At 34.3% G+C, this 24270-nt stretch overlaps 1 protein-coding gene across 3 annotated transcripts in view; it reads left to right on the top strand.

The window, feature by feature from the left end:
- The window catches only part of ARHGAP5 (Rho GTPase activating protein 5), a 74974-nt gene that overhangs the window by 35154 nt on the left and 15550 nt on the right, over positions 1-24270 (top strand). For 2 of the 3 annotated variants that reach the window (XM_047075583.1, XM_047075582.1), the window contains exon 3: positions 1451-1598. In XM_047075583.1, coding sequence (XP_046931539.1) covers positions 1451-1598 — 148 coding nt within the window. The remainder of the gene's footprint in view (positions 1-1450; positions 1599-24270) is intronic. The other variant, XM_047075584.1, reaches the window with a different exon arrangement.

A 24270-nucleotide genomic window follows, 5' to 3' on the forward strand; every position in this document is an offset into this window, starting at 1 on the left:
ATTTTTGAAATTACAGTGTCTTCATTTCCACTTCCTTGCATAATGTTCTGCTTTGGTGGTGGTGGGAGTGGAAGGATTATTTAAGGAGTAAGGATCTACACTACCGGTGGGTTTAGGTCTTGACCCAGATCAAACACTCCAGTGCTTTCTTGGCAATATCCTAGATACCTAGTTATATTGTATATGATTTGTACACACCAGGTTTGTATATAATCCCTATCACCATTGAGATATAGTACATGTGGATTTAGAAATTGGGTTTCATGAGCTCTGGAAGTTTGCTAGGTGGAACAGCCTAAAATTGAAATGAAGAAAGGACTTAGTTAATTATTTAAGATAGCCAGAGACTTGGAAGAATACATTGGAGGATCCATCCAAAGGAGAGACTCCTCCAGGAGGAATGGGAAATTAAGATGAGGAGTATTGCTTTAGGGATAGAAAGCTCTCCTATGTCTGCCATTCTCCCCTTTTCTGATAAGAAATGTTATGTTTTTATCCTATTTATAAGTCAGTAATGATACTTATGACAGATATGAATAGATCTGTGATTTATAACAGAAAATAAAAGTTCGTAGGTAAGCTAAAAAGGGAACAAGGGCTGTCAATAGAAGTGCTCTGACATCTTTGGATTTCTGAAAATTTACTTATCTTCATATATTTTAGAGATTCTCAATGGGGGAATGCATAATAGAATTATCTTTGGAGATGCCTGTAGTATCCTACTCCAGAAAAACTGACTCAGAATCTCCTCAGCAATTCTAAACCTCCATAGGTTTTTCAGATGTTCACTTCTTGGTTAAGAACCCATTTTCTCCCAGTGCTATATTGAAGTTAAACTCTAAAAATCAGTATTTCATTTTGTTTTTACTATTGTGAAAATGTTTTATCAGTTACTTAAGAAAACTATTTTAACGTTTAAGATATAGTCAGTACATGGGAAGAAAATGGGAAAATGAGAAAAGACAAATGATGGGACTAAAAGTCATGAAGTTATATAGCTTCATTGTATAATCAATAATTAAAGTTATATTATGTTTTTATAAATAAACCTATATGCGAAAAACTCGCTTGGACCTGCCCTAAAGACCAAATAGAGTTAGTAAACCACACCTAAACTGAATTGAGCATTGCTCACTTTGAGCTTTTCCTTTGAGTTGGTATTGAAAAATGACCTTTTCTAATTTCCCTACCTATCCAGTTTCCTATTATTTTCTAGAGGGAACATTTTTTTCTAGTCATATTTCCTCTGTTCACTTTTTGTCTCTTTCCGTTGCTCAGGTTGATGCTTCTGGCAGAATTTAACTGAGTCCCATATTGATGGTCATTTAAGTTAGATGTGGCTTTTAAATGAATCTTTTGATACAAAATGTGTATTTACATTGCTTAATACTCATGCTATTTTGAAGGAAATTAATTTTAATAGTTTTAACTTGAGTATGTTTTCTTATAGCAGAAAAAGAAAACTAAGAACTTCAATCCACCAACACGTAGAAATTGGGAGAGTAATTACTTTGGGATGCCCCTCCAGGATCTGGTGACAGCTGAGAAGCCCATACCACTATTTGTTGAAAAATGTGTGGAATTTATTGAAGATACAGGTAGGATAGAAGTATCATTGCAGAGATTTAATTTAAAATTTCACTTTTGCTATACCAACAGTTTGTCAAATGTTCATGATTCATAAAAGCTAAGTTTTGAAACAGATGTGTAGTTCTCATTAGGATTGATTGTGTTGAGTGTTCACTCTAGACATAACTATCTGATATTTGCAGAAAACTTTGTTCTTAGCCATTAATGCTTTTGTTGGACTTCTAATAAATGGGTAAGTTGAATGCTAAAATGTTAAACTTCTCTTATCTGGAATTTAGAATAAGTTGATGATTAAATTATGCTACTATTTAATCATAGTTAATGATTTTTAAACAGATAATTTGAAAGTTTTGAATATTTTTTAAGTCTAGTACTATTTTTATTACCCATTTTACATATGAATATTTGTTTTAAATTTCATAGCAATATTTATAAACGTATGAAAGACTGCTGATTTGAGATGTTACCATTTATTTGTTAGCAGCACTAGCTCTATGTGGTTTATTTGCTGTATTTTTAAATATTTTTTGATAGAGAGAATGGGAGTGGGGAGGGTCAGGGAGAGAGGGGGACAGAAGATCTGAACCATGTTCTGCGCTGACCCCAGCAAGCCAGATGCAGGGCTTGAACTCAGGAGGGACTGTAGAGATCAAGACCTGAGCTGAAGTCAGGTGTGTGCAGATATCCTCGCTATTTTATTTTTTTGTTTTTGTTTTTAATTTTTTTATATCCTCACTATTTTAAAAACAAGCCTGTGTTACGTTTACTTTGCCCAGTGTAAACTATTAGCTGAGGGTTGGAGTAGTCTAAAGTTGAGGAATAAAGGTAGAATATTATCATGTTTATTTGCATTTAAAGTGAACATGAGTTAATCATGAAACCTCAGTAATTGACTGGAGTATAAAATTGGATGGTTTGAAAACATGAACTAATCCCATCTTAGCTTTATTTGTTCTTAATGATCTTCTTTGATAAATAAGCATTGTTTAAAGACAAAACTAGGATGTCTGACCTATCTAAAATGTCAGGCTCATTTTTACTTCAGTGTATATTTTAGCCTTTTTAGTCTGATTATTAGCTAAGTTCTATACTAATTGGGTTGTCTGGTGAGAAATGCTGACTTCCTGTTGTGAAAAAGAAGTGGAATATGGGGCATTAACTGTTATCCACTAGTGTTAGAGTTGAAATAGCCTGTAATCTTCTCCCTTCTTTTAATAAGTGTTAATTTATAGAGCATACATTTGGATATACTCTTAATCATTTGTATTTTCCTTCAACAAAGTGTAGTTTTAGCCATATTTCTTATCTATATTTGTATCCATCTTTAGTATAATAGAAATGTAAAGGTTCTTAGAATATTAGCTTTCTGCTCTGAACTTAAAGAATTCTTATTTGCTCTAATAATATAGTTAGGCTTTATGGAAATAACTGAGAAATTAGGAAATATTTTTCTTTAGTAATTAGAAAATAATAAAGTAATAGTGTTTTATACATTTATTTTTATAATTAAAAATTCTCATTTCTTGAATATCTTCATGGTAATTGAGTGATTTGGTTTGAGGAAAATGAACGAGTTCCAAATGTAAGATAAAATGAAACTCTATCCCATATTTTAGCATAATTTGAATTATTTCATTTAACTGACAGATAATTTATATATTTAAGTGCTTTGTTAGAAGTATACTGAGGTGGGGCTCCTCGGTGGCTCACTCGGTTGAGCATATGACTCTTGGTTTCGACTCAGGTCACGATCTCACGGGTTTGTGAGCTCAAGCCCCACATAGGGCTCTGCCGCTGACAATGTGGAGCCTGCATAGGATTCTCTCTTTTTCTCTCCCTCTCTCCCTCTCTTTCTCTCTCCCCCTCTCCCTCTCCCTCCCTCCCCTCCCTCTCTCCTTCTGTCTCTCCCCCACTTGCACACTGCTCTTTCTCTTCCTAAATCAGTAAACAAACATTAAAAAAATAAAAAGAACTATACTGAGGTACTGTAAGATCACAAGAATAGTTATATAGAAGTTTCAAGTCCACTTTTGTGTTGTTGGTGGTGGTAGTTCTAATTGATTTTACTGATTAATGCTGATCAGTTTTAGAAATTCTCAGTTGTTTGAATTCAATATCAAATTCTCAATATGCACTGTGGCACAACCATCTTCTGTTGAAGGTTCAACTTAATGTAAATATATATCAGATACTTACTGTTTAAAAGTTGAACTTGATTGTAGATCTTTAGGCATAGTAATATAAATGAGCAGTACTTTATTGTTATAATTAAGTCTTGTTTAAAGAACTAAACTTTTTAAATAATGTTGAAGAAGCTATTACAGTAGTTTTAAAATTCAACTTTATTGATATAACTTACGTACAGTAAAATTCATCAATTTTAATAGAATGGTGAGTTTTGATAACTCTGTAGTCATTTAAGCACCACCACAAGCAAGATACAGAACATTCTCATCACCCCAAAAATCATCCAGTGTATTATCATTAAGTATGGTGTTAGCTGTTGGGTTTTTCATAGATGCTCTTTATCAGGTTCGGAAGTTCCTTTTCTTATGTCCAAAATCGATGTTGATTTTGTTGTGATTTTTCTTCATTTGTTGAGGTGATCATATGGTTCTTTTAAAAGTCTGTTTAATGGTAAATTATATTAATTGATCTCCAGATGTTAAAAACTTGCATTCCTGAGATAAACACAACTTGGTTATAATGTTTTGTCTTTTTTATATGTCACTGGAGTTAGTTTGCTAAAATGTTAAGGATTTCTGCTTCCTGAGGGATATTGGTCTATGGTTTTCTTGAAGTGTCTTTGTCTGGTTTTGGTATCAGAGTAGTAAAACGGACACCACAGACTTGAATCTATTTTCTAAAAAGGTTGTACAAGATTGGTAATATTTCTTTCTTAAATTTGATATAATTCACCAGTGAAACTGTTTGGACCTGGATTTTTATTTCTGAAGAGGTTTTTAACTGTGGATTAAAATTTTTTTTAATGTTTATTTTGACAGAGGTCACACATGTGTGCAAGTTGGGGGAGGGGCAGAGAGAGAGAGAATCTCAAGCAGGCCCTACACTCTCAGTGCAGAGCCCACATGGGGCTTGACTCATGATCAGGTCATGATGAGATCCAAGACCTGAGCTAGAATCAAAAGTGGAATACTTAATCAACTGAGCCACCCAGGCACCCCTGGATTAAATTTTTTAAATAGATACAGGGATGTACAGATTTTTTATTTCTTCTTGAGCAAGCATTGGTTTTCAAGGAGTTTGTCCATTTCATCCAGGGTGACAGAAGATTGTTTCATTCCTTATCAGTATTTTAATGCCTGTAGCATCTGTAGTGATGGCTTCTCTTTTGATTTTGTATTACTAATTTGCGTTTTTTTCCCCCTTCGTATTAGAGATTTGTCAATATTACTGATCTTTTCAAAGAGCCAGCTTTTGGTTTTATTGATTTTTTTTCCTTTTGTCTATTTTTTAATTGAGTGAATTCTGCTTTTAATTCCCTTTTTCAGCTTTCATTTGGCTTCTTTTTAGTGTCTTGAAGTAGAAGCCTAGATTAATGATTTTGACCAATCTTATTTACTATATTTTCTGTTAAACATTTTCCTCTAAGCTTGTTTTAACTGCATGCCACAAATTTTGGTGTTTACATTTGCATTCAGTTTCGAATACTTTGTAGTTTTCCTTTTGATTTTTTTTAAAATTTAACTCATTGGTTATTTTATAAGTATTTTATTTCTAAATATTTTCCAGGTATTTTTCTGTTACTCATTTTTAGTTTAATTCTCTTGCAGTTGGAAAACGGCAGTTTGATTTCACTGTAAATTTATTGAGATTGCTTTATAACCCAGAATATAATCTGTGTATGGTGGGACCTTGAGTAGAATGTTCATTAATATTTCAGGTGAAGGGTTCTGTAAATGCAAGTTAAGAGGTCACATTCTTTGAGAGTACCGGTCAAGTCTTATATATCCTTAGTGATGTTTTTGTTGTTGTTGACTTGTTTTTTTTTTAATTACTTAAAGAATACTAATGAAATCTGTAGTTGTGATTATATAGGTCTTTCTCCTTTCAGTTCTCTTAGGTTTTGCTTCATGTGTTTTGAAATTTTAGTTAGGATTATGTCTTCTTTATGAACTGAGCTGTTATTATTATAAAGCACTCTCTTTATGCTTCATAATACTTATGAAGTCTACTTTGTGTAATACTAATATAGCCAATGGTATTTTCCTTGAGTAATGTTTGTGTAGTGTATCTTTTCCATCCTTTTAGCCTATTTGTATCTTTATATTAGTGATGTACTAGTATTTGAAATATGTATCTTTAAACACAGTTCATTATCAAATATTACACCACTATCATTTATAATTTAAGAACCTTGTAACAGTATATTTAACCTTCTGATCCCTTTTTCTTTTGTTACACATTTTAATTATATATTTTTTCTTTTATTCTTTTTTTTAAATTCCAGTATAGTTAACATGCAGTGTTATATTAGTTTCAGGTGTACAATATAGTGATTGAGCCATTCCAGAAATCACCCCATGCTCTTCATGACAAGTGCACTACTTAATCCCCATCACTTATTTCACCCATCCCCCTACCTACTTCCCCTCTGGTAACCATCAATTTGTTTTCAATAGTGAAGAGCTTGTTTGGGGGCATTTGGGTGGCTCAGTTGGTTGTGTCCAACTCTTGATTTTGGCTCAGGTCTTGATCTCCCAGTTTTTGTGAGTTTGAGCCCCAGGTCAGGCTCTGCTGATGGTGCAGAGCCTGCTTGGGATTCTCCCTCTCTCTGCTCTTCCCCTGCTTCTGCTCTCTCTCTCTCTCTCTCTCTTTGAATGAATGAATGAATGAATGAATGAGCAAGCTTCAAAGAGAGAGTGTGTTTCTTGGTTTATCTCTCTCTCTCTTTTTTTCCTTTGCTTGTTTGTTTTCTTTCTTAAGTTCCACCTATGAGTGAAATCATGGAATTTGTCTTTCTCGGACTTATTTTGCCTAGGATTTTACTCTCTAGCTCCATTCATGCATTACAAATGGCAAGGTTTCATTATGACTTAATATTCAATTGTATATATATACCACTTCTTTATCCATTCATCTGTCACTGGAGACTTGCACTGCTTCCATAATTTTGCTGTTGTAGATAATGCTGCAATAAACATAGGAGTATATATATTCCTTTGAATTTGTGTTTTTGTATTTCTTGGGTTAAGTACCTGGTAGTGCGATTGCTAGATTATAGGGTAGTTATATTTTTAACTTTTCAAGGAGCCTCCATACTGTTTTCTAGAGTGGCTGGATCACTTTGCATTCCCACCAACAATGCACAAAGGGTTCCTTTTTCTCTGCATACTCCCCAACACTTGTTGTTTCTTGTGTTACTGATTTTAGCCATTCTCACAGGTGTGAAGTGATACCTCATTATAGTTTTGATTTGCATTTCCCTGATGGTAAGCGATGATGAACTTCTTTTCATGTGTGTGTTGGCCATCTGTATGTCTTTGGAGAAATAAATGTCTGTTCATTTCTTCTGCCCATTTTTTAAATGGATTATTTGGTATTTTGGGGTGTTGAGTTGTATAAGTTCTTCATATATTTTAGATACTAAGCCTTTATTGGATATGTCATTTGCAAATTTCTGCTCCCATTCTGTAGGTTGCCTTTTAGTTTTATTGACTGTTTCCTTTGCTGTCTAGAAGCTTTTTATTTTGATGAAATCCCAATTTTTGCTCTTATTTTTCTTGCCGCAGGAGACATATCTAGAAAAGTGTTGCTGTAGCTGATGTCAGAGATGTTATTATTGCCTGTGCTCTCTTCCAGAATTTTTATGGCTTCAGGTCTCACATTTAGATGTTTAATCCCTTTCAAGTTTATTTTTGTGCATGGTATGAGAAAGTGGTCCAGTTTCATTCTTCTGCATATAGCTGATCAGTTTTCGCAGCTCCATTGGTTGAAGAGACTATTTTTCCTATTGCATATTCTTTCCTCCTTTGTTGAAGATTAATTGACCATATGATTGGTTTATTTCTGGATTTTCTATTCTGTTCCATTGCTCTATAATTCTACAGTATGTTTTAAACATCACAGTATATATTTATAATTTTTGCTTTGAAGAGATAATTGTTATTTTTAAAAGATATTTTCTTTCAAAAGAAAGAAAATATTACAGTATAAATCTTTTTATTTAACAGCTTTACTGAAATATTCATATATTCTATAGTTCATCCATTTAAAACGTACAGTCCAGGGGTGCCTGAGTGGCTCAGTTGGTTAAGCATCCGACTTCTGCTCAGGTCATGATCTCACGGTTCATGAGTTCCAGCCCCACATTGGGCTCTGTGCTGACAGCTCAGAGCCTGGAGCCTGCTTCAGATTCTGTGTCTCCCCTATTTCTGCCCCTCTCCCACTCACACAAGTGCACGCGTGCTTGCGCTCTCTCTCTCAAAAGTAAGTATTTAAAGAATTAATAAAAAAACTGATCTCCAACGTTTCAATGCAGCCATTTACCGTTTTAAATACATACATACATACCTACATAAATAAAATGTACAATTCATTGGTGTTTTAGTACACAGAATTATGCAACTATCAGTGCAACCCATTTTAGAGCATTTTCATTACTCTAAAAAAGAGCCACATACCTATTAAGCCATCACTTCCTATTGCCCATACCCACCCACCCTTAATTTTCTGTCTTTTATTGATTTAACTGTACTGGTCTTTTTGTGACTGGCTTCTTTTAATATAATATTTTCAAGGCTCATCCATATCATAACATCCAGTAACACTTAAATTTTATTGCTCAATAATTTTCCATTGGTGAACATTTGGGTTGTTTATACTTTCTGAATATTGCTGCTATGAACATTCCTCTATAAGTTTTTGTGTGGACATGTTTTTCACGTGTGTATATATCTAGACATGGATTTGCTAGATAATATGGTAAGTCTGTGTTTAACTTTTTGAGAAACTACCACTATCATACAAACTAGCTGTATCATTTCACATTCCCACCAATAATATATGAGTTCCAATTTCTCCACATCTTTGCTAATACTTATTTTCCTCTTTTTGATTATAACCACCCTAGTGAATATGAAGTGATATCTCATATGGTTTTCATTTGCATTTCCCTGGTGACAAATGATGTTATGCATATTTTCAAGTGTTTATTTTCATATCTTTGCATATCTTCTTTGGAGAAATATCTATTTAGATCTTTTGCCCCTTTTTAAATAGAATTGTTTATCTTACTTTTAAGGGCTCTTTATATATTCTGGATACAAGTTGCATTGAAGTATGAGTTGCAAAAATATTTTCCCAAAAACACATTCCTTGATGGTATCTTTTGAAGCACAAAAGTCAAAAATTTTGATGAAGCCCAATTTTTTTTTTTTTTTAATGTTTGTTTAAGGGCTCCTGCAGTGGCTCTGTCAGTTGAGCATCCATCCAACTTCAGCTGAGGCCATTATCTCGTGGTTTGTGAGTTTGAGCCCCTCATTGGGCTCTCTCCTGTGAGCACAGAGCCTGCGTCGGATCCTCTGTCCACCTCTCTCTCTCTCTCTCTCTCTCTCTCTCTCTGTACTTCCCCTGCTTGCACTCCTCTCTTCTCTCAAATAAATAAAATTTAAAAATAAAAACAAAGTGTTTATTTTTGATAGAGCACAGGTGGGGGAGGGGCAGAGAGAGGGACAGAAGATCCAAAGCAGACTCTGCGCTGACAGTGTGAGCCCTAGGAGGGACTTGAACTCAAACCACAAGATCATGGCCTAAACTGAAGTCAGATGTTCAACTGACGGAGCCACCCAGGTGCCCCATGATGAAACCCAATTTTTTATGATTTTGTCACTGTTAATGGTATGATATCTAAGAAGGTTTTCCTCAGTCCAAGATTACAGAGATTTTTATTCCTGTATATTCTAAGAATTTTACTTGCTAGTGCTCTTACATTTAGGTCTGTGATTCATTTTGAGTTTATTTTTGTCTGGTAAAAGAAAAGGTCCAGCTTGATTCTTTTGCACTCAGATCTCCATTATCCAAGCACCATTTATTGGATTTCCTTGTCATTCTTTTTGAAAATCAGTTGACCATAAATGTGAATATTTCTGGGCTTCTCCTTATAGTTTGCTCATCTATATGGTTATCCATATATGCTGGTACCTCTCTATTTTCATTGCTGTAGCTTTGTAGGTAAGTATTGAAATCAAGAAATATGGAGTCCTCCCACTTTGTTCTTCTAAGTATACAGTTATAGGCTAATGGATTTTTTTTCTTTTCATTCAGCTTTCTAAAGACTGTTCATTGTCTTTTTCATGATATCTAACAGTTTGCTGTTATTCTTTTCTGTGTTCCTCTGTGTGTGATGTGTTCTCCTTTCTCCTAAAACTCACAGATGCTTTTAAGGTTATTCTCTTTTTTTAAAAAACAATTTTATTTAAAATGTTCCTTAACATGTGCTTTTTTTAAAAAAGAAAATACTTCTACTTGAGGTTTCTGGACCTCCTTGGATCCTCTTGGTTTGAAATTTTGAAATTTGTAAAATTTTAGGCCAATGTTTATTGAGATATCTTTTTTTTGTTGTCTTACTCCCCCTACTTCTGCTCTGGACTCTCAACTACATGTATGTTAAACCTTTTAAAATTTTCCCACAGCTAACTAAAAGCTGTTTGTTTTGTTAAGCCTTTTTTTCTTTCTGTGTTTCATTTAGACTGTATATCTATTGTTTTCTCTTCTAGTTTATTGATTTTTTTTTTCTGTATAGTCAAATCTAGAAGTTCCATTTAAGTCTGTTTTTACTGTGTGTCATTTTTCTTCCCATCATGTTGGTGGGTTTTTTTTTGGTTTTGTTTTTTTTACAGCTTTGAGTATACTTAAAAAATTTAGGGATGCCTGGATGTCTCAATGGGTTAAGTGCCCAACTTCAGCTTAGGTCATGATCTCACAGTTTGTGAGTTCGAGCCCTGTGTTGGGTTCTGTGTTTACAGCTCAGAGCCTGGAGCCTGCTTCGGGTTCTGTGTTTCCTTATCTCTCTCTGCCCCTCCCCTGCTAGCACTCTGTCTCTCTGTCTCTCAAATAAACATTAAAAGAAGTTTTGTTTTTTGTTTTTAATTTATAATAATTGTTTTAGGTCCTTGTTTTACTACTCTTGCGTATTTCATTTCTGGATCTATTTTTTTTTTCTGTTGGTTTTTTTCTTGATTATGAGTAACTATTCTTGGTAGTTTTGGTTTGATAACAGATATTTTGAATCTTACATTATTGGGTGGTGAGTTTTCTAAGTGTTCTTTTTAAAGAGTGTTTAAATTGTTTTGTCATGTGTTAAGCATTTGTGAATCAGTTTGATAATTTCTAGGCTCATATATTTAAGTTTGTTTTGGTGAATCCAGAACAGCTTTTATTCTATTGTTTATTTAGATCTACAATAAAATGAGAACTTGACCCTATATCCTGTATATTAAAGGTCTTCTGAGAATGGAACTTGAACTATTCTCTGCCCCATCCCCAGGAAATTTCCTTTCCTACATTTGGAGTATTCAACCAAAGATTTTCTGCACATATCTGAGGGTCTTTCTCTGTGTATCTCAGCTTCTTTTTTGGTACTCTACCCCTTAAATTTTGGCCTTCTCATCCTTTTTGAACTCCCGTCTCCTGTCTTCTCAACTCTGGTAGACCATTGTGCTCTGTTGTGATTCTACCTTTCTGTATGTTATCTAAAAGCTTTTTCCAGGCACTAAGTTGGATTATTCAGACAGTTTAACTTATTAGCTGTTTTTTTCCCCCACAGATCACTGTTTTGAACTGCCTGTGTCTCAATGTATGAAAACTTGTTTTACGTAATTTTTCCAGTTTAGTTCTTTGCTGAAGTAGAGCAGTTTGCATAGTAGTTCAGTCCTTCATGGTGGAATCAGATGTTTCTATAACAGTTTTTTGATAGTACTGTATAAGTTGTGTTAAGGTCTAGTTGAGAATGACCCTTGAAGTATGAGTGTAAGTTGAAAGTAGACAAAAGTATGTGGAGGAGAGAGATTAAAAAGAAAGGGAATGATAGACTTCTCTCAGGGATTAGGATGATAACCTGATAGATAATGAGCTTGAAAGATAACTCAAAAGTGCCCCTCATATTGCAGGTAGGGCAACTGTAGGTGTACCATTAATGAAAACAGAAATTGTAGGATGAAGAGTAGAAATGATATTTTGATAATGGGTTCATATTATGTACATGTTAAATCTTCAGGTGCCTCTGGGTATTCCATTTAAAAGCCCCAAGACTCCACTGGCTGTGTGGCTATGGATCTTTGGAAAATGGTTTAATCTTAAGATTTTGGCAATTGTCATTGTATAGATATTAATGTAAGTTATGTGTAAGCTATGAAATTCAGGGTGAACATACAGAGTAAGAAGAAAAGTTCAGCACAAATAAGCTGTACAAAAGAATGGAGCTCTAAAACTCCAGAGAGAAGAAAAATTTTAATAAAGAAGCATCGTTATTAACATTGAATATAAAGTCAGGCGACTTAGAATGATACTTTTTAAAACATTTTTGTTTAGGTAAAATTCATATGACACAAAATTAACCATGTAAAAATATACAGTTCAGTGACATGTAGTGCATGTACAGTGTTGTGCAACCACCTCCTTATCTAGTTTCAAAGATTTTTATCACCCTAAAGGAAACTATACCCATTAACTAGTTACTCCTTTCCCTATTCTTTTTTTTTTTAATTTTTTTTTTAATGTTTTTATTTATTTTTGAGACAGAGACAGAGCATGAATGGGGGAGGGGCAGAGAGAGAGGGAGACACAGAATCGGAAACAGGCTCCAGGCTCTGAGCCATCAGCCCAGAGCCCGACGCGGGGCTCGAACTCACGGACCGCAAGATCGTGACCTGAGCTGAAGTCGGATGCTTAACCGACTGAGCCACCCAGGCGCCCCACTCCTTTCCCTATTCTTAATTGGGCCCAGGCTGGCATCCCACCTACCTGTTTTCTGTCTCTTTGGATTGACTTATTCTGAATACTTCATACAAATGGGATCTAATATGTGACTTTTTGTCTGTCTTCTGTTACTTTGCATAGTGTTCATTTATGTTGTAGCATTTCTCATTGTATGGATATACCACATTTTGTTTATCCATTGATAAGTTGGTGGACATTTAGTTTGTTCCACCAGTTAGCATTTGCAAATACCACTGCTGTAAATATCCATATACAAACATTTGTTTGAGTGCCTGGTTTCAGTTATGTTGTGTACATACCAAGGAGTGGAATGTTGAGTCCTGTGGTAATTCTTTGTTTATCTTTCTGCATAGCTGTCAAATTATTTTCTACAGTGGATTCACCATTTTACATTTCTACAAGCAATGCACAAGAGTTCAAATTTGTCCACATCCTTGGCAAATGGGAAAGGCAAAATAAGATTATCAGCAGGAGGAGGTGCACTGATAAAGCAGGAAATTCAAAAACTATAAAATGTAGGAAAAATCCACAGTCTCTGATAGGAATGCCTCAACAGATTCTAAAGGTAGCACACTTTAAAAACCAGAGAAAATTTTCACTAAAATACCATTTTAAAGGAGGAGATGAAAAAGAAAAAAAAGGGGGGGGGGAGGAGGAAATGCTTAGAAATCTGCTGTGAGTCAGGAAAACGTGGCAGACTTAGCCTTAGTTGTGCTTTTGGTTAGCCAATGAGATTCTCTAAATATTGGTCTGAAAATTGTGTTTTATTGCACACATCAGTGATGTGTGAAATAATTGAAGTGTATGAGTCTTTGTTTTATTGCTGAGGTGAATATAACTGTATTAACTAAAAGCCTTTTTATTTAAACTTCAGCGTTCCTACTTGCTGTTTGGAAGAACTCCCATTTTTTCATCACTTGAACATTTTTTCACAAATATTGTTACCCTATGTCTTCTCTCCTCTTTTGACTTGCCTACATTTCTGAGTCCATTTTTAAGTTCATTTGCTTGCATACTTCCTCAGCCCCCACCATGTTACTCACTTGTCAAAACCTCAACCTTGGTTCAACTAACCCCCTGCCTACTCTGTCTTGGACCAGCAAGTGGGTTATGGCTATGGATAAACATAAACCATGTATTTCACTTTAAGTATATAAATGCACATCTGAAGAAATCCTACAATTCCTTAGTTTGTTCTCCTAAAGGATTATTTCTTTTTTAAATAAGTATTTTGTCTTCATTTTTTTCCTCATACTTTGGAACATATTTAGATCTTCACAAATGTTACAAGGATAGTATGGCTAAACATTCATACACCTTTCACACTTATTTTTGTCACATTTCTTTCTTTTTTTTTTTTTGTCAAATCATTTCAGTAAGTTATGAGAGATTATCACACTTCACTCTTAATGAATCTTTTAGTGCGTATCTCCCAAGAACTAGGACATTTTCCCCACATAACCACAAGTGTCACCTTCAGGAAATTTAACATTGATAAAATTTCCTCTGTTGTCCCATATATTATATATACGCATATATATCCCATTATATTTGGTCGTGTGTGTGCATATATTATATATATACATATATATATATACCCATATATATACATATGTGTATATGTGTGTGTGTGTGTGTATGTATATGTATACATGTATATATAATAGGATATTACCTCCTAAGACCTTTTTTGTTCTTTCAGTTCAGATCAAGTCAGGAAGTTCCCTAGACTTGTGTGTGTGTTTTCATGACACCTTTTTTGAAGACGTTAAGCCTATTTTTATAGATTGTTCCTAAATTTTAATGCCTGGTCAGATTTAATTTAAAACATTTTTTGGCTACATAGCACTGATGTATCCTTCCTAACACATCATTCTAGGAGACCCATGATGTGAGTTCCTAAAGGACTTTTTATGTTGCTTTTGAAATTCTAGGCTTTCAGGGCACCTGGGTGGCTCATTCTGTTGGTGAAATCAAGATGGAGCCCTGCGTTGGGCTCCACACTGACAGCATAGAGCCTGCTTGGGATTCTTTCCCCTCCCCCATTTGTGCATGCATGTTCTCAAAAATAAATAAACTTTTAAAAAATGGAAGTCTAGGCTTTTATTAACCTCAATAGTGTTGAAGAAATGCTAAAAGTTGGTATCATTGACATCTGAATTTAATGATTCAAGTGTGACCTGTTTATTTTTGATCTAGCAAGGAGGAATTATAAGTTAGTAGTCCCTTAAAGAATTTCTTTAGTTTTAGTATGTTGTATCTAGCAGAAACTCCTTGAGTCTCCAAACATTCAATATTGGCATTTATCCTTGAGATTTTCTGGTATATTAATACTACTTTTTATGGTTTATGGCTCTGGAATATGTTTTTATCTGTTAGCTGGAACTTTGTCTTCTTGAAGTAGCTAGTCATTGGGCCTTAGAGTAATGCTTTGTTGTTGTTGGTTTTTATACCATAGCCATTAGATAATAATCTTGATGTGAGTAAGGACCCTGAGCTCGTAAAACCCATGGCTGTGGTACATATAATTAAGTCCTTACTTAATGTTTAAACAGTTTTTTCATAATAACTATTTGTCCTTGTGACATTAGTTATACATGAATAATATTTTAGTCTTTATTTTCTAAGCTACAATTAGTGTTTGTTGTTTTTCCATACAAAGAATGCATAATAAGTGCAAAAGATGAGAAAATGGAGGCATTTGTGCTACAGTGAGATTTCTTAATTTAAATATGTATCAACTGAATAATTTGCATTATGCAGAACCCCCCCACTAAGTTATAATATCCTGAAAACACGAGTTTTGCATTGTAATAATAACATGATCAAGATGATACACAGTGTGCAAGATGTTCTCTGGTTTTTCTGTGGAGACTGTTCTTAGGTGAAAGCTATTTCAAATGCTTTATATGTATAGTAAATTTTTAGTATTCTATAAAATAACTTGTTCATTTAATTTTCATACCTCTATGAGTTGTGTGTATAGTTACTGTATCTAGAGGTGGAAACAGGTTTTACAGAGGTGGAAACAGGCTCAGAGAAATTAATTAATGCATATGAGGTCACACAATTGGATTCTAGCTCCACTTAAAATTACTGCTTACAAGTGACTTTTGATAATCAGAGTTGTTTTTTATTGTTAAGGAAAGGAATTATCTCTTTCATTATAGCCAGAAAAAAAATACAAATAAGTCCAAAAAAACCTGAAAAAAACACTTGTAATTTTATGATCATGAGATAAGTTTTATTTTTGTACATATTTTTACAATATATAATACACTTTTAAACATACTGTAGCTTTTTCAAAAGGGGATAATTAAACAAGGTTTTGTAATATTTTTTTAATGTTTATTTTTGAGAGAAAGAGAGAGACAGAGCACGAGTGGGGGAGGGGCAGTGGGGGAGAGGGAGACACAGAATCTGAAGCAGGCTCCAGGCTCTGAGCTGTCAGCACAGAGCCCAGCGTGGGGCTGGAACACATAAACTGTGAGATCGTGACCTGAGCCGAAGTCAGATCCTTAACCAACTGAGCCACCCCAAGCACCCCTGTAATGTTTTTAGTACACAAGCAACATCATTCCATGCAATAAGATAGTTGTCTTTGGAATTACTTTTTATGACCTGTCATATTCTAACATCTTGATAATCATAGTTTGTTCAGTTATCCTATATTTCTGAATTAAGTCTCCACAAACATTCACTATTGGCAGTTATCCTTTCATATATACATGTTTATATGCTTGTATTTCTGGGTTGTTGTTGTTTTTTCAGGAAAAAATGTTAAGACACAAGTTTTCTATGTGCAACCCCTAATGGTAGAAAGTATGTAACATAAAATAAATGGGGAGATAATATATTGAATGTGACAAACTAATTACTGTAACTTGTCTAATGTGTGACCTTGAGAAAGTCATTTCACTCTTCAAAGCTTGTTTCCTTTGACATTAAGGCCTCTAGTCAGTTATGTTGCACATGGAATGAAAATGATGCCTGAACTAAAATTTTTTTTGATTTAAGTAATCTCTACACCCAACATGGGGTTCAGACTCACGGCCCTGGGATCTAGAGTTGTATGCTCTACCGACTCAGCCAGCCAGGCACTCCTACGTTTAATCATTATAGTAAAGAAAGTAACAGAATGAAAGATTAGAAAACTATTGTTGTTTTTTCTCCTATATTAAAGATTTAATGGCTAGGAAATATAGTGACGTTTTAATTCAGTAGATTGAAGTTATAATAATTAAATAGTAAATAATAAAATAATAATAAATACTGCCTTTAGCCTTATTATTCCTGTAGTAGCCTGTGCCTAAAATGTTACTTACCATTGCTGGAAGATTCTTACTGCATTGATGTTACTTCTTCTTTATAAACTTGATGCATAGATTTTTTTTTTTAAGAGGAATTTTAGGTTTACAACAGAAATTTCCCATATATTTCCTGTTCCCACATGTGAACCCCACCCCCACCCCACATTACCACCTTTACTCACCAGAAAAGCACATTTTTTTTACCAAGGATAAATCTACATTAACACATCAAAATCACCTAAAGTTCATGGTGTACATTAGAGTTCACTCTTGGTTTTGTATATCCTATGGGTTTGGACAAAAATTCTCTGTGCTCTTCTTCATCTCTCTCCCACTATCCCTAACTCTACCGTAGGCAACACCTGATCTTTTTATTGCCTTCCATCATTTTGCCTTTCTACACTATCATATAGTTGGAATCATATAGTAAGTAGGCTTTCCATATTGGCCTCTTTGACTTAATAATATGCATTTTAAGATTCTTCCATGTCTTTTCATGGCTTGATAACATTTCTTTTGGTACTTAATAATGTGCTAGTTTGTTTATCACACACCTACTGAAGGACATCTGAGTTGCTTCCAACTTCCAGCAGTTATGAATAAAAATGCTATGAACATTGTCTGTAAATTTTCATGTAGACCTAAGTTTTTAACTCCTTTGGATAGATAACAAGGAGTGTGATTGTTGGATGGTATGATATATGTTTTGTAAGAAATGCCAAACTCTTCCAAAGTGCCTGCAATTTTGCATTCTCACCAACAATGAATAAGGCTTCCTGTTGTTCTGTATCCTTGCCAGCAATTGGGGTTGTCAGTGGTGTTATTCTAATAGGTATGTAATGGTATCTCATTTTAATTTGCAGTTTTCTAGTAATGTACTCTTTGGAACTTCATACATTGTTTGCCATCATCATATCCTTCTTCATGGTGTCTCTTAAGGCCTTTGGTTTGTTTTGTAATGGAGTTTTCTTATTACTGAGTTTGGAGAGTTCTGTGTATATTTAGGATAATACTCCTTTATCAGATGTATCTTTTGTAAATATTTTTTCCCACTTTGTGGCTTGTCTTCTAATTCTCAAGATATACTGTCTTTCACAGCACAGAAATTAAAGTCCAGTTTATCAGTATTTTCCTCAGGGATTGTATTTTAAAAGCATCACCATAACCAAGGTCATCTAGGTTTTCTGCTGCTATCCTCTAGACATTTTATAGTTCTGTGTTTTACATTTAAGTCATTTAATTTTTTACATTTGTAATCCATTTTGAGTTCATTTTTGTCAAGGTTGTAAGGTCTTTGTCTAGATGCTTGGTTTTTGTTTTTTTAACGTAGATGTGTAACTTTTGTAGCACCATTAGTTGAAGAGACTATCTTTGCTGTTGTTGTATTTATTGCCTTTGCTCCTTGGTTAAAGATCAGTTGACTTTTAATAGATTTCTGTTTCTAGGCTCTCTATTCTGTTCCCTTGATCTTTTTGCATGTGCTTTCCTCAATAATACATTGTCTTGTTTACTAAAGTAGCTTTATAGTAAGTCTTAAAATCAGGTAGTGTGAGTCCTCCAACTCTGTTCTTCTCTTGAATATTGTGTTTGCTTTAAGTTTTGACTTAATCTTTATATAAAATTTAGAATCAATTTGTTGGTATTTATAAAATAATTTGCTGGGAATTTGGGATTGCATTGAATCTGTAGGTCAAGTTGAGAAGAACTGACATGTTGACAGTATTGTGGCTTCCTATCTATGATCTGTCCATTTAACCTAGTTCTTGGAGTTTAATTCATCAGAGTTTTGTGGTTTTCCTTATATAAATCTTACTCGTGTTTGTTGATTTTTTATATAATTTTGGGGAGTGCTAATGTAAATGGTATAATGTTTTTAATTTCAAATTCCATTTGTTCATTGATATATAAAGAGAACAATTGACTTTTATATATTAACCTTGTATCCTGCAATCTTGCTGTAATCACTATTAATTCCAGATTTTTTGCCTCTTGGTTTTTTACATAGATGATCATGTCATTTCTTCCCAATCTTTATGCTTTTGATTTCCTTTTCTTGTTTTATTGCTTTGGCAAGTATTTCTAGGATAATGTTGAAGGGCATGGTGAGAGTAGACATCCTTGCCCTGTACCTGATCTTAATGGCAAAGTTTCTAGTTTCTTACTGTTAAGTATGATTTCAGCTGTAGGTTTTTTACAGTCTTTATCATATTAAGGAAGTTGTCTATTCTTGGTTTACTGAGAGTTTTTTTCATAAATGAGTGTTAGATTTTTATCAAATGCTTTTTCTGCATATTGGTATGATTGTGTGATTTTTCTTTTTTAGTCTAATGATTTAATGGATTGATTCATTAATTTTTTTTTTAATATTGAACCTGCCTTGCATATGTGGGATAAATCCTTCTTGGTCATAGTGTATAATTCTTACACATTTTTTGATTAAGTTTGCTAATACTTTGTTGAGGATTTTTGCATCTATTTTCATGAGAGATACTGGTCTGCAGTTTTATTTTCTTAAAATACTTTGGATTTGTAAGTTTTTTAGCATGTAAAAAATCATCTTGAGATTAATGGACATATTACCTCAGCATTTGTTTTAAGACTCAACCGACATGTTGAATTATATACTGTGTCTTTTTTTATTTTTTCTGTTACATGCATATTCTAATACATAGCACATAGTAGGCATTGTATTAAGGGATATTAAATTCTGTTTCAAATCAAAACATATCATATTAGGTGTCCACATGTTCATATTTTTTCTGCATTTATGAAGTACACCATTAATTTGAGGAAGATATAGCTGTCCCATTTAGTGTTCATCTCATTTATGCATACTCTGTTAGACATTTTGTTTTAGGCTTGGGGCATCATGTCTAAGAGAATAACTCCCAGATCTTTTTCTCACATCCCAGTGTTTTCCTGTATTCCTGACTGCCTACTAAACATTTCTATTTGGATGTAATATCTTGGGTTTTATTAAAATTTAGTTATTTTTCCCCCAAGCCACTTCCTTCTCTTAATTTCCTTTTTTCTGATAGTGCCAGTTTGTTTTTCCCAGTTTTATGGGTGAAGGCATTTCATTAATCTGAGTCCTCTTTCACCCTTTGTGCCCACTCATATGCCATTAATTGCTAAGCATTGCCCTTAGTATTTTTCTTACATCTCTTCTCTAGTGTCACTACCATATAAAGATCTTTTTTAAAAAATCACATGTATACTGTTACTGCTTCCAATCCCTACCCCCAGATGTCTCTTCTACTTAAAAATATTGAGCCCTTAGGAGAAATCAAAACAACTGAATTCCATAGCCTAAGAATTGCTTTTAAAATCTTAAATTATTTTGGTTGCAAGAAACTAAATGCAAAAAATACGCTTAATTGAAAGCATACTCATCTGTGGAAGCCAAGAGTCCACCCCAGTGGACTAGAATTCAGGTAATACTATCATCTGTTTTTCTGTGTCCTTTTCTCTCTCTTAGACTTACCTTGTCTATTTACACATCCTATATTTTTTGTTTTAATTTTAATTACATCTTAAACCTAACCAGATATCTTTTAGTCTCCAATTCGAAATTCTCAGAAGAGAGAATCTTATGAGTACAACATAGCATATTATATTGACTAGTTTGTTGGTTTAGCATTACCAGATAATCAAATTATTTAATTTTTTAAAATAACCAGGGGCACCTGGGTGGCTCAGTCGGTTAAGCATCCAACTTCAGCTCAGGTCACTATCTCACAGTTTGTGAGTTTGAGCCCCGTATTGGGCTCTGTGCTGACAGCTCAGAGCCTGGAGCCTGCTTCAGGTTCTGTCTCCCTCTCTCTCTGCCCCTCCCCCACTCACACTCTGTCTCTCTCGCCTTCAAAAATAAATAAACATTAATAAATAAATAAAATAACTGATTAATGTAGAATATGTGTTGTTTTGTCTAAATGTATATTGCATTGTGCAGTTTTCTTGAAATATGATTTTGCCTTAATACTACTTTTTTTTTTTTTTTTAATTTTTTTTTTTTTCAACGTTTATTTATTTTTGGGACAGAGAGAGACAGAGCATGAACAGGGGAGGGGCAGAGAGAGAGGGAGACACAGAATCCAAAACAGGCTCCAGGCTCTGAGCCATCAGCCCAGAGCCCGACGCGGGGCTCGAACTCCCGGACCGCGAGATCGTGACCTGGCTGAAGTCGGACGCTTAACCGACTGCGCCACCCAGGCGCCCCCCCTTAATACTACTTTTGACCCATCTACCTCCCTCTGTGGTTTTTACATTTCTATCAAGCAATAAGAATACATTTTTTATTGTGTAGCATCTAGCTTGAATAAGCTTATATCCTACCAATTATTCATTTTTTTCCCCACAGGAGCTTTTTAGGGTGGGTTTTTTTTTTTTTTTTTAGGTAAAAATCATATAACCTATAACTTAACCATTTGAGAAGAGTACAATTCAGTAGCATTTAGTACATCCACAGTGTTGTGTAACCATTCGCCTCTAATTAGTTCTAAAATATTTCATCACTCTAAAGGAAATCCTGTACCCATTAAGTACGCAGTTATTCCTCATATTCCACGTTTTGTTCATCCATTCATGGCTCTTTGGGTTACTTCTGTTTTGTGTCTCTTGTGAATAGTATTTTTATGAAGATGTGTGTACAAGTATTTGAATACCTGTTTTGAGTTCTTTTAAAGTATATGCCTAGGAGTATGTCTAACTTTTTGAGGAATAGGCGGTACCATTTTATATTTCTGCCACCAGTGTATGAGAGTTTCCATTTCTCCACATCCTTACCACCTCTTGTTGTTTTCCTTTTTTTTTTTTTTTTTTTTTTTTAGTATAGCCGTAATTCCTTCATTTACACCTCTTTGTGATTTTGGTTTACATATCCCTAATGGCTAATAATGTTGAGAATCTTTTCATGTGCTTGTTGGCCATTTGTATATCTTTGAAGATGTATCTTTTGCCAATTTTTACGTTGGGTTGTCTTTCTGTTGTTTGGTTATGAGAGTTCTCTGTATATTCTGGGTATTAGACCCTTATCATGCAAATGATTTGCAAATGTGTTATCCCACTTTATAGGTTGTCTTTCATAATGTTTTTGATGCAAGTTGTGAACTTGGTAAATGTTTCTGATGAAGTTGTAAATTTTCATAAAATTTATTTTTATTTTGTTCCTATTGTATTTTAAGATACATGTCTGCCCATTAACATAGATTTATAATTCTTGTTTCTTGCATTTTTTTTAATCCTAGAGAAAAAGATGTTACAAATCAAAATTGCAATACTACTGGTTTATAAAAAAATTATCTGTAACTACTTTTATTTTAGTTATTTTTTTGGTGTGACTTCAGGTTAGTGTCTGATGCATTATTTCAGCTTGGAGGACTCTAGCATTTCTTGATAAACTTTGTCAACTTCTGTTTACCTAAAAATGTCTTAATTTTTTTCTTCATTTTTGTTTTGCCAGAATTCTTGGTTGATAGTTACTTTCAGGACTTTATATCATCTTACTGCCTTCTGGCCTCTGGTTTCTGAAGAGAAATAAGTGTTAATCTTAATGTGGATTCCTAGGATATGGTTAAGTTTCTCTTGTTTTTTTTAGTGTACCTCTTTTTGAGTTCATCCTGCTTGCAATTTGTTGACATTCTTGGATGTATGCATTTGTGGGTTGTTGGGTTTTTTTTTTTTTCCATATTTAGTTTTAGCCATTATTGCTTTAAATATTTTCCTTTCCATTTAGGAAAGCCCTTGCACATGTGTTGGTAAACTTGATGGTGTCCCAGAAATGTCTTAGGCTGTGTTCATTTTTCTTCATTCTTTTCTTCCAGACTGGATAATCTCAGTTAACCAGTCTTTAAGTTCACTGGTTATTTCTTCTGCTTGCTAAAATCTGCTCTTAAACCTTGCCAGTGAAGTTTTCATTTTTGTTACTCTACTTTTCAGTTCCAGAATCTCCTTAGTTCTTACTATAATTTCTTTGTATTTATTGATACTCACTTTATTGTCATCCCTCTGGTTCCTTTCACTTCTTTGTTCATGCATTTTTTTAAAGAGTTGATTTAAAGTCTTTGTGTAGTACAAAGACTGGGTTTCCTCACAGACAGTTTCTGTTCATTTCTTTTTGTTCCTTGAGCATACCATATTGTTTCTGAGCATACCAGTTTTATTTCTTTCTGTGCCTTTTAATATGTTGTTGAAAATAAGGGGTTTTGAATTTTGTGTTACCTCTGGATATCAGATTCCCCTCCCTTACCAGGGTTTTTGTTGCTGTTTATTGGCTATGTTTGCTTGTTTGGAGACTTTCCTAAACTACTATTTTAAAGTCTGTATTCTTTGTCATTTGTGGCTACTGAAGTCTGTATTCCATTAGCTTAGTGGTCAGCTAGTGTTTTGACAGTTTGTTTAAATGCCTGAAGTCATTGGGAAAAAAATTCTTTCCAAGTCTTTGCACATTGTGTTCACTTACTCTTTTAACACTTACCCAGGCCATTTATAACTCTGCTTGAGCCTTCACTTCCAGCTTGAGCAGAGCTTGTGGTTAGCCAGAGGTGAAAGTTTCTGATCTTTTCAGGCATTTTCTGAGGATGTATCCGGCTTTCGGCATGCATGTGGGCTTCTTGATTCCCCCCATATACGTAGACGCTTTTAAACTCCGTAATCCCCCACTGTCTCCTTTTGCCAACATCTTCCATGATAGGCTTTCCCTCCCATTGCTGATCCTGTTGTTCCTGTCTCCACATTGCTGCAGCCAGTACTTGTGCCTTTACATGCCAGTGAAGCCACCTCAGCCCTGGGAACACTTCAAGTTGAGTGAAACATGTAAAAAGCCCTTGTGTTGTTCCATCTAGGAGACTGGTCAAAACCCGTCACCATAGTTCCTTAAGAATAAGATCTGTATTGCTTCCACTTTGCCCAGAGTGCAGGCTGCCATCATCATGGTTGTTGCTAATCTGAAGTTTAAGGGTATGGTGGGTGGATAATTAAAAGCTGCTTTCTTTTTGGTTTCTTTCTTCTAATGGTTGTGATTTTCTTTTTTTTTTTTTTTCTTTTACTAGATTTCATCCTTCTGCAAAAATTGATACACTTTTTAACAGCTCATTAGTTGCTTTTTTGAGGGAAACAAGCCCTGAAATTCCCATTTCCATCTCTTTACTGATGCCATTTCCACATGGACGCATTTGTCTAATTTATGTGTTATTTACACATTTTACTTTTTCTCTTACACACTGTAGTCTATTTTGTGGCTTAGTATTATTTCATCCTGAAGGTACAGAAACAGGCTTTGAAACTCTTATTTCATTTTCTTCATTAGCAGCTCAGATAGAGCTTGGACCATTTTAGAACTTCAGATACCAATAAGTTTGTACAGCACAAGGTTAGTTACTTTTCTAATAAAAGAAAAAAAAAAGGATTTGGC

The sequence above is a fragment of the Lynx rufus genome, unplaced genomic scaffold, assembly GCF_022079265.1.
Source record: "Lynx rufus isolate CCGP_SWC_20201006 ecotype Redwood Valley unplaced genomic scaffold, mLynRuf1.p SCAF_13, whole genome shotgun sequence".
NCBI classification, from domain to species: Eukaryota; Metazoa; Chordata; class Mammalia; order Carnivora; family Felidae; genus Lynx; species Lynx rufus.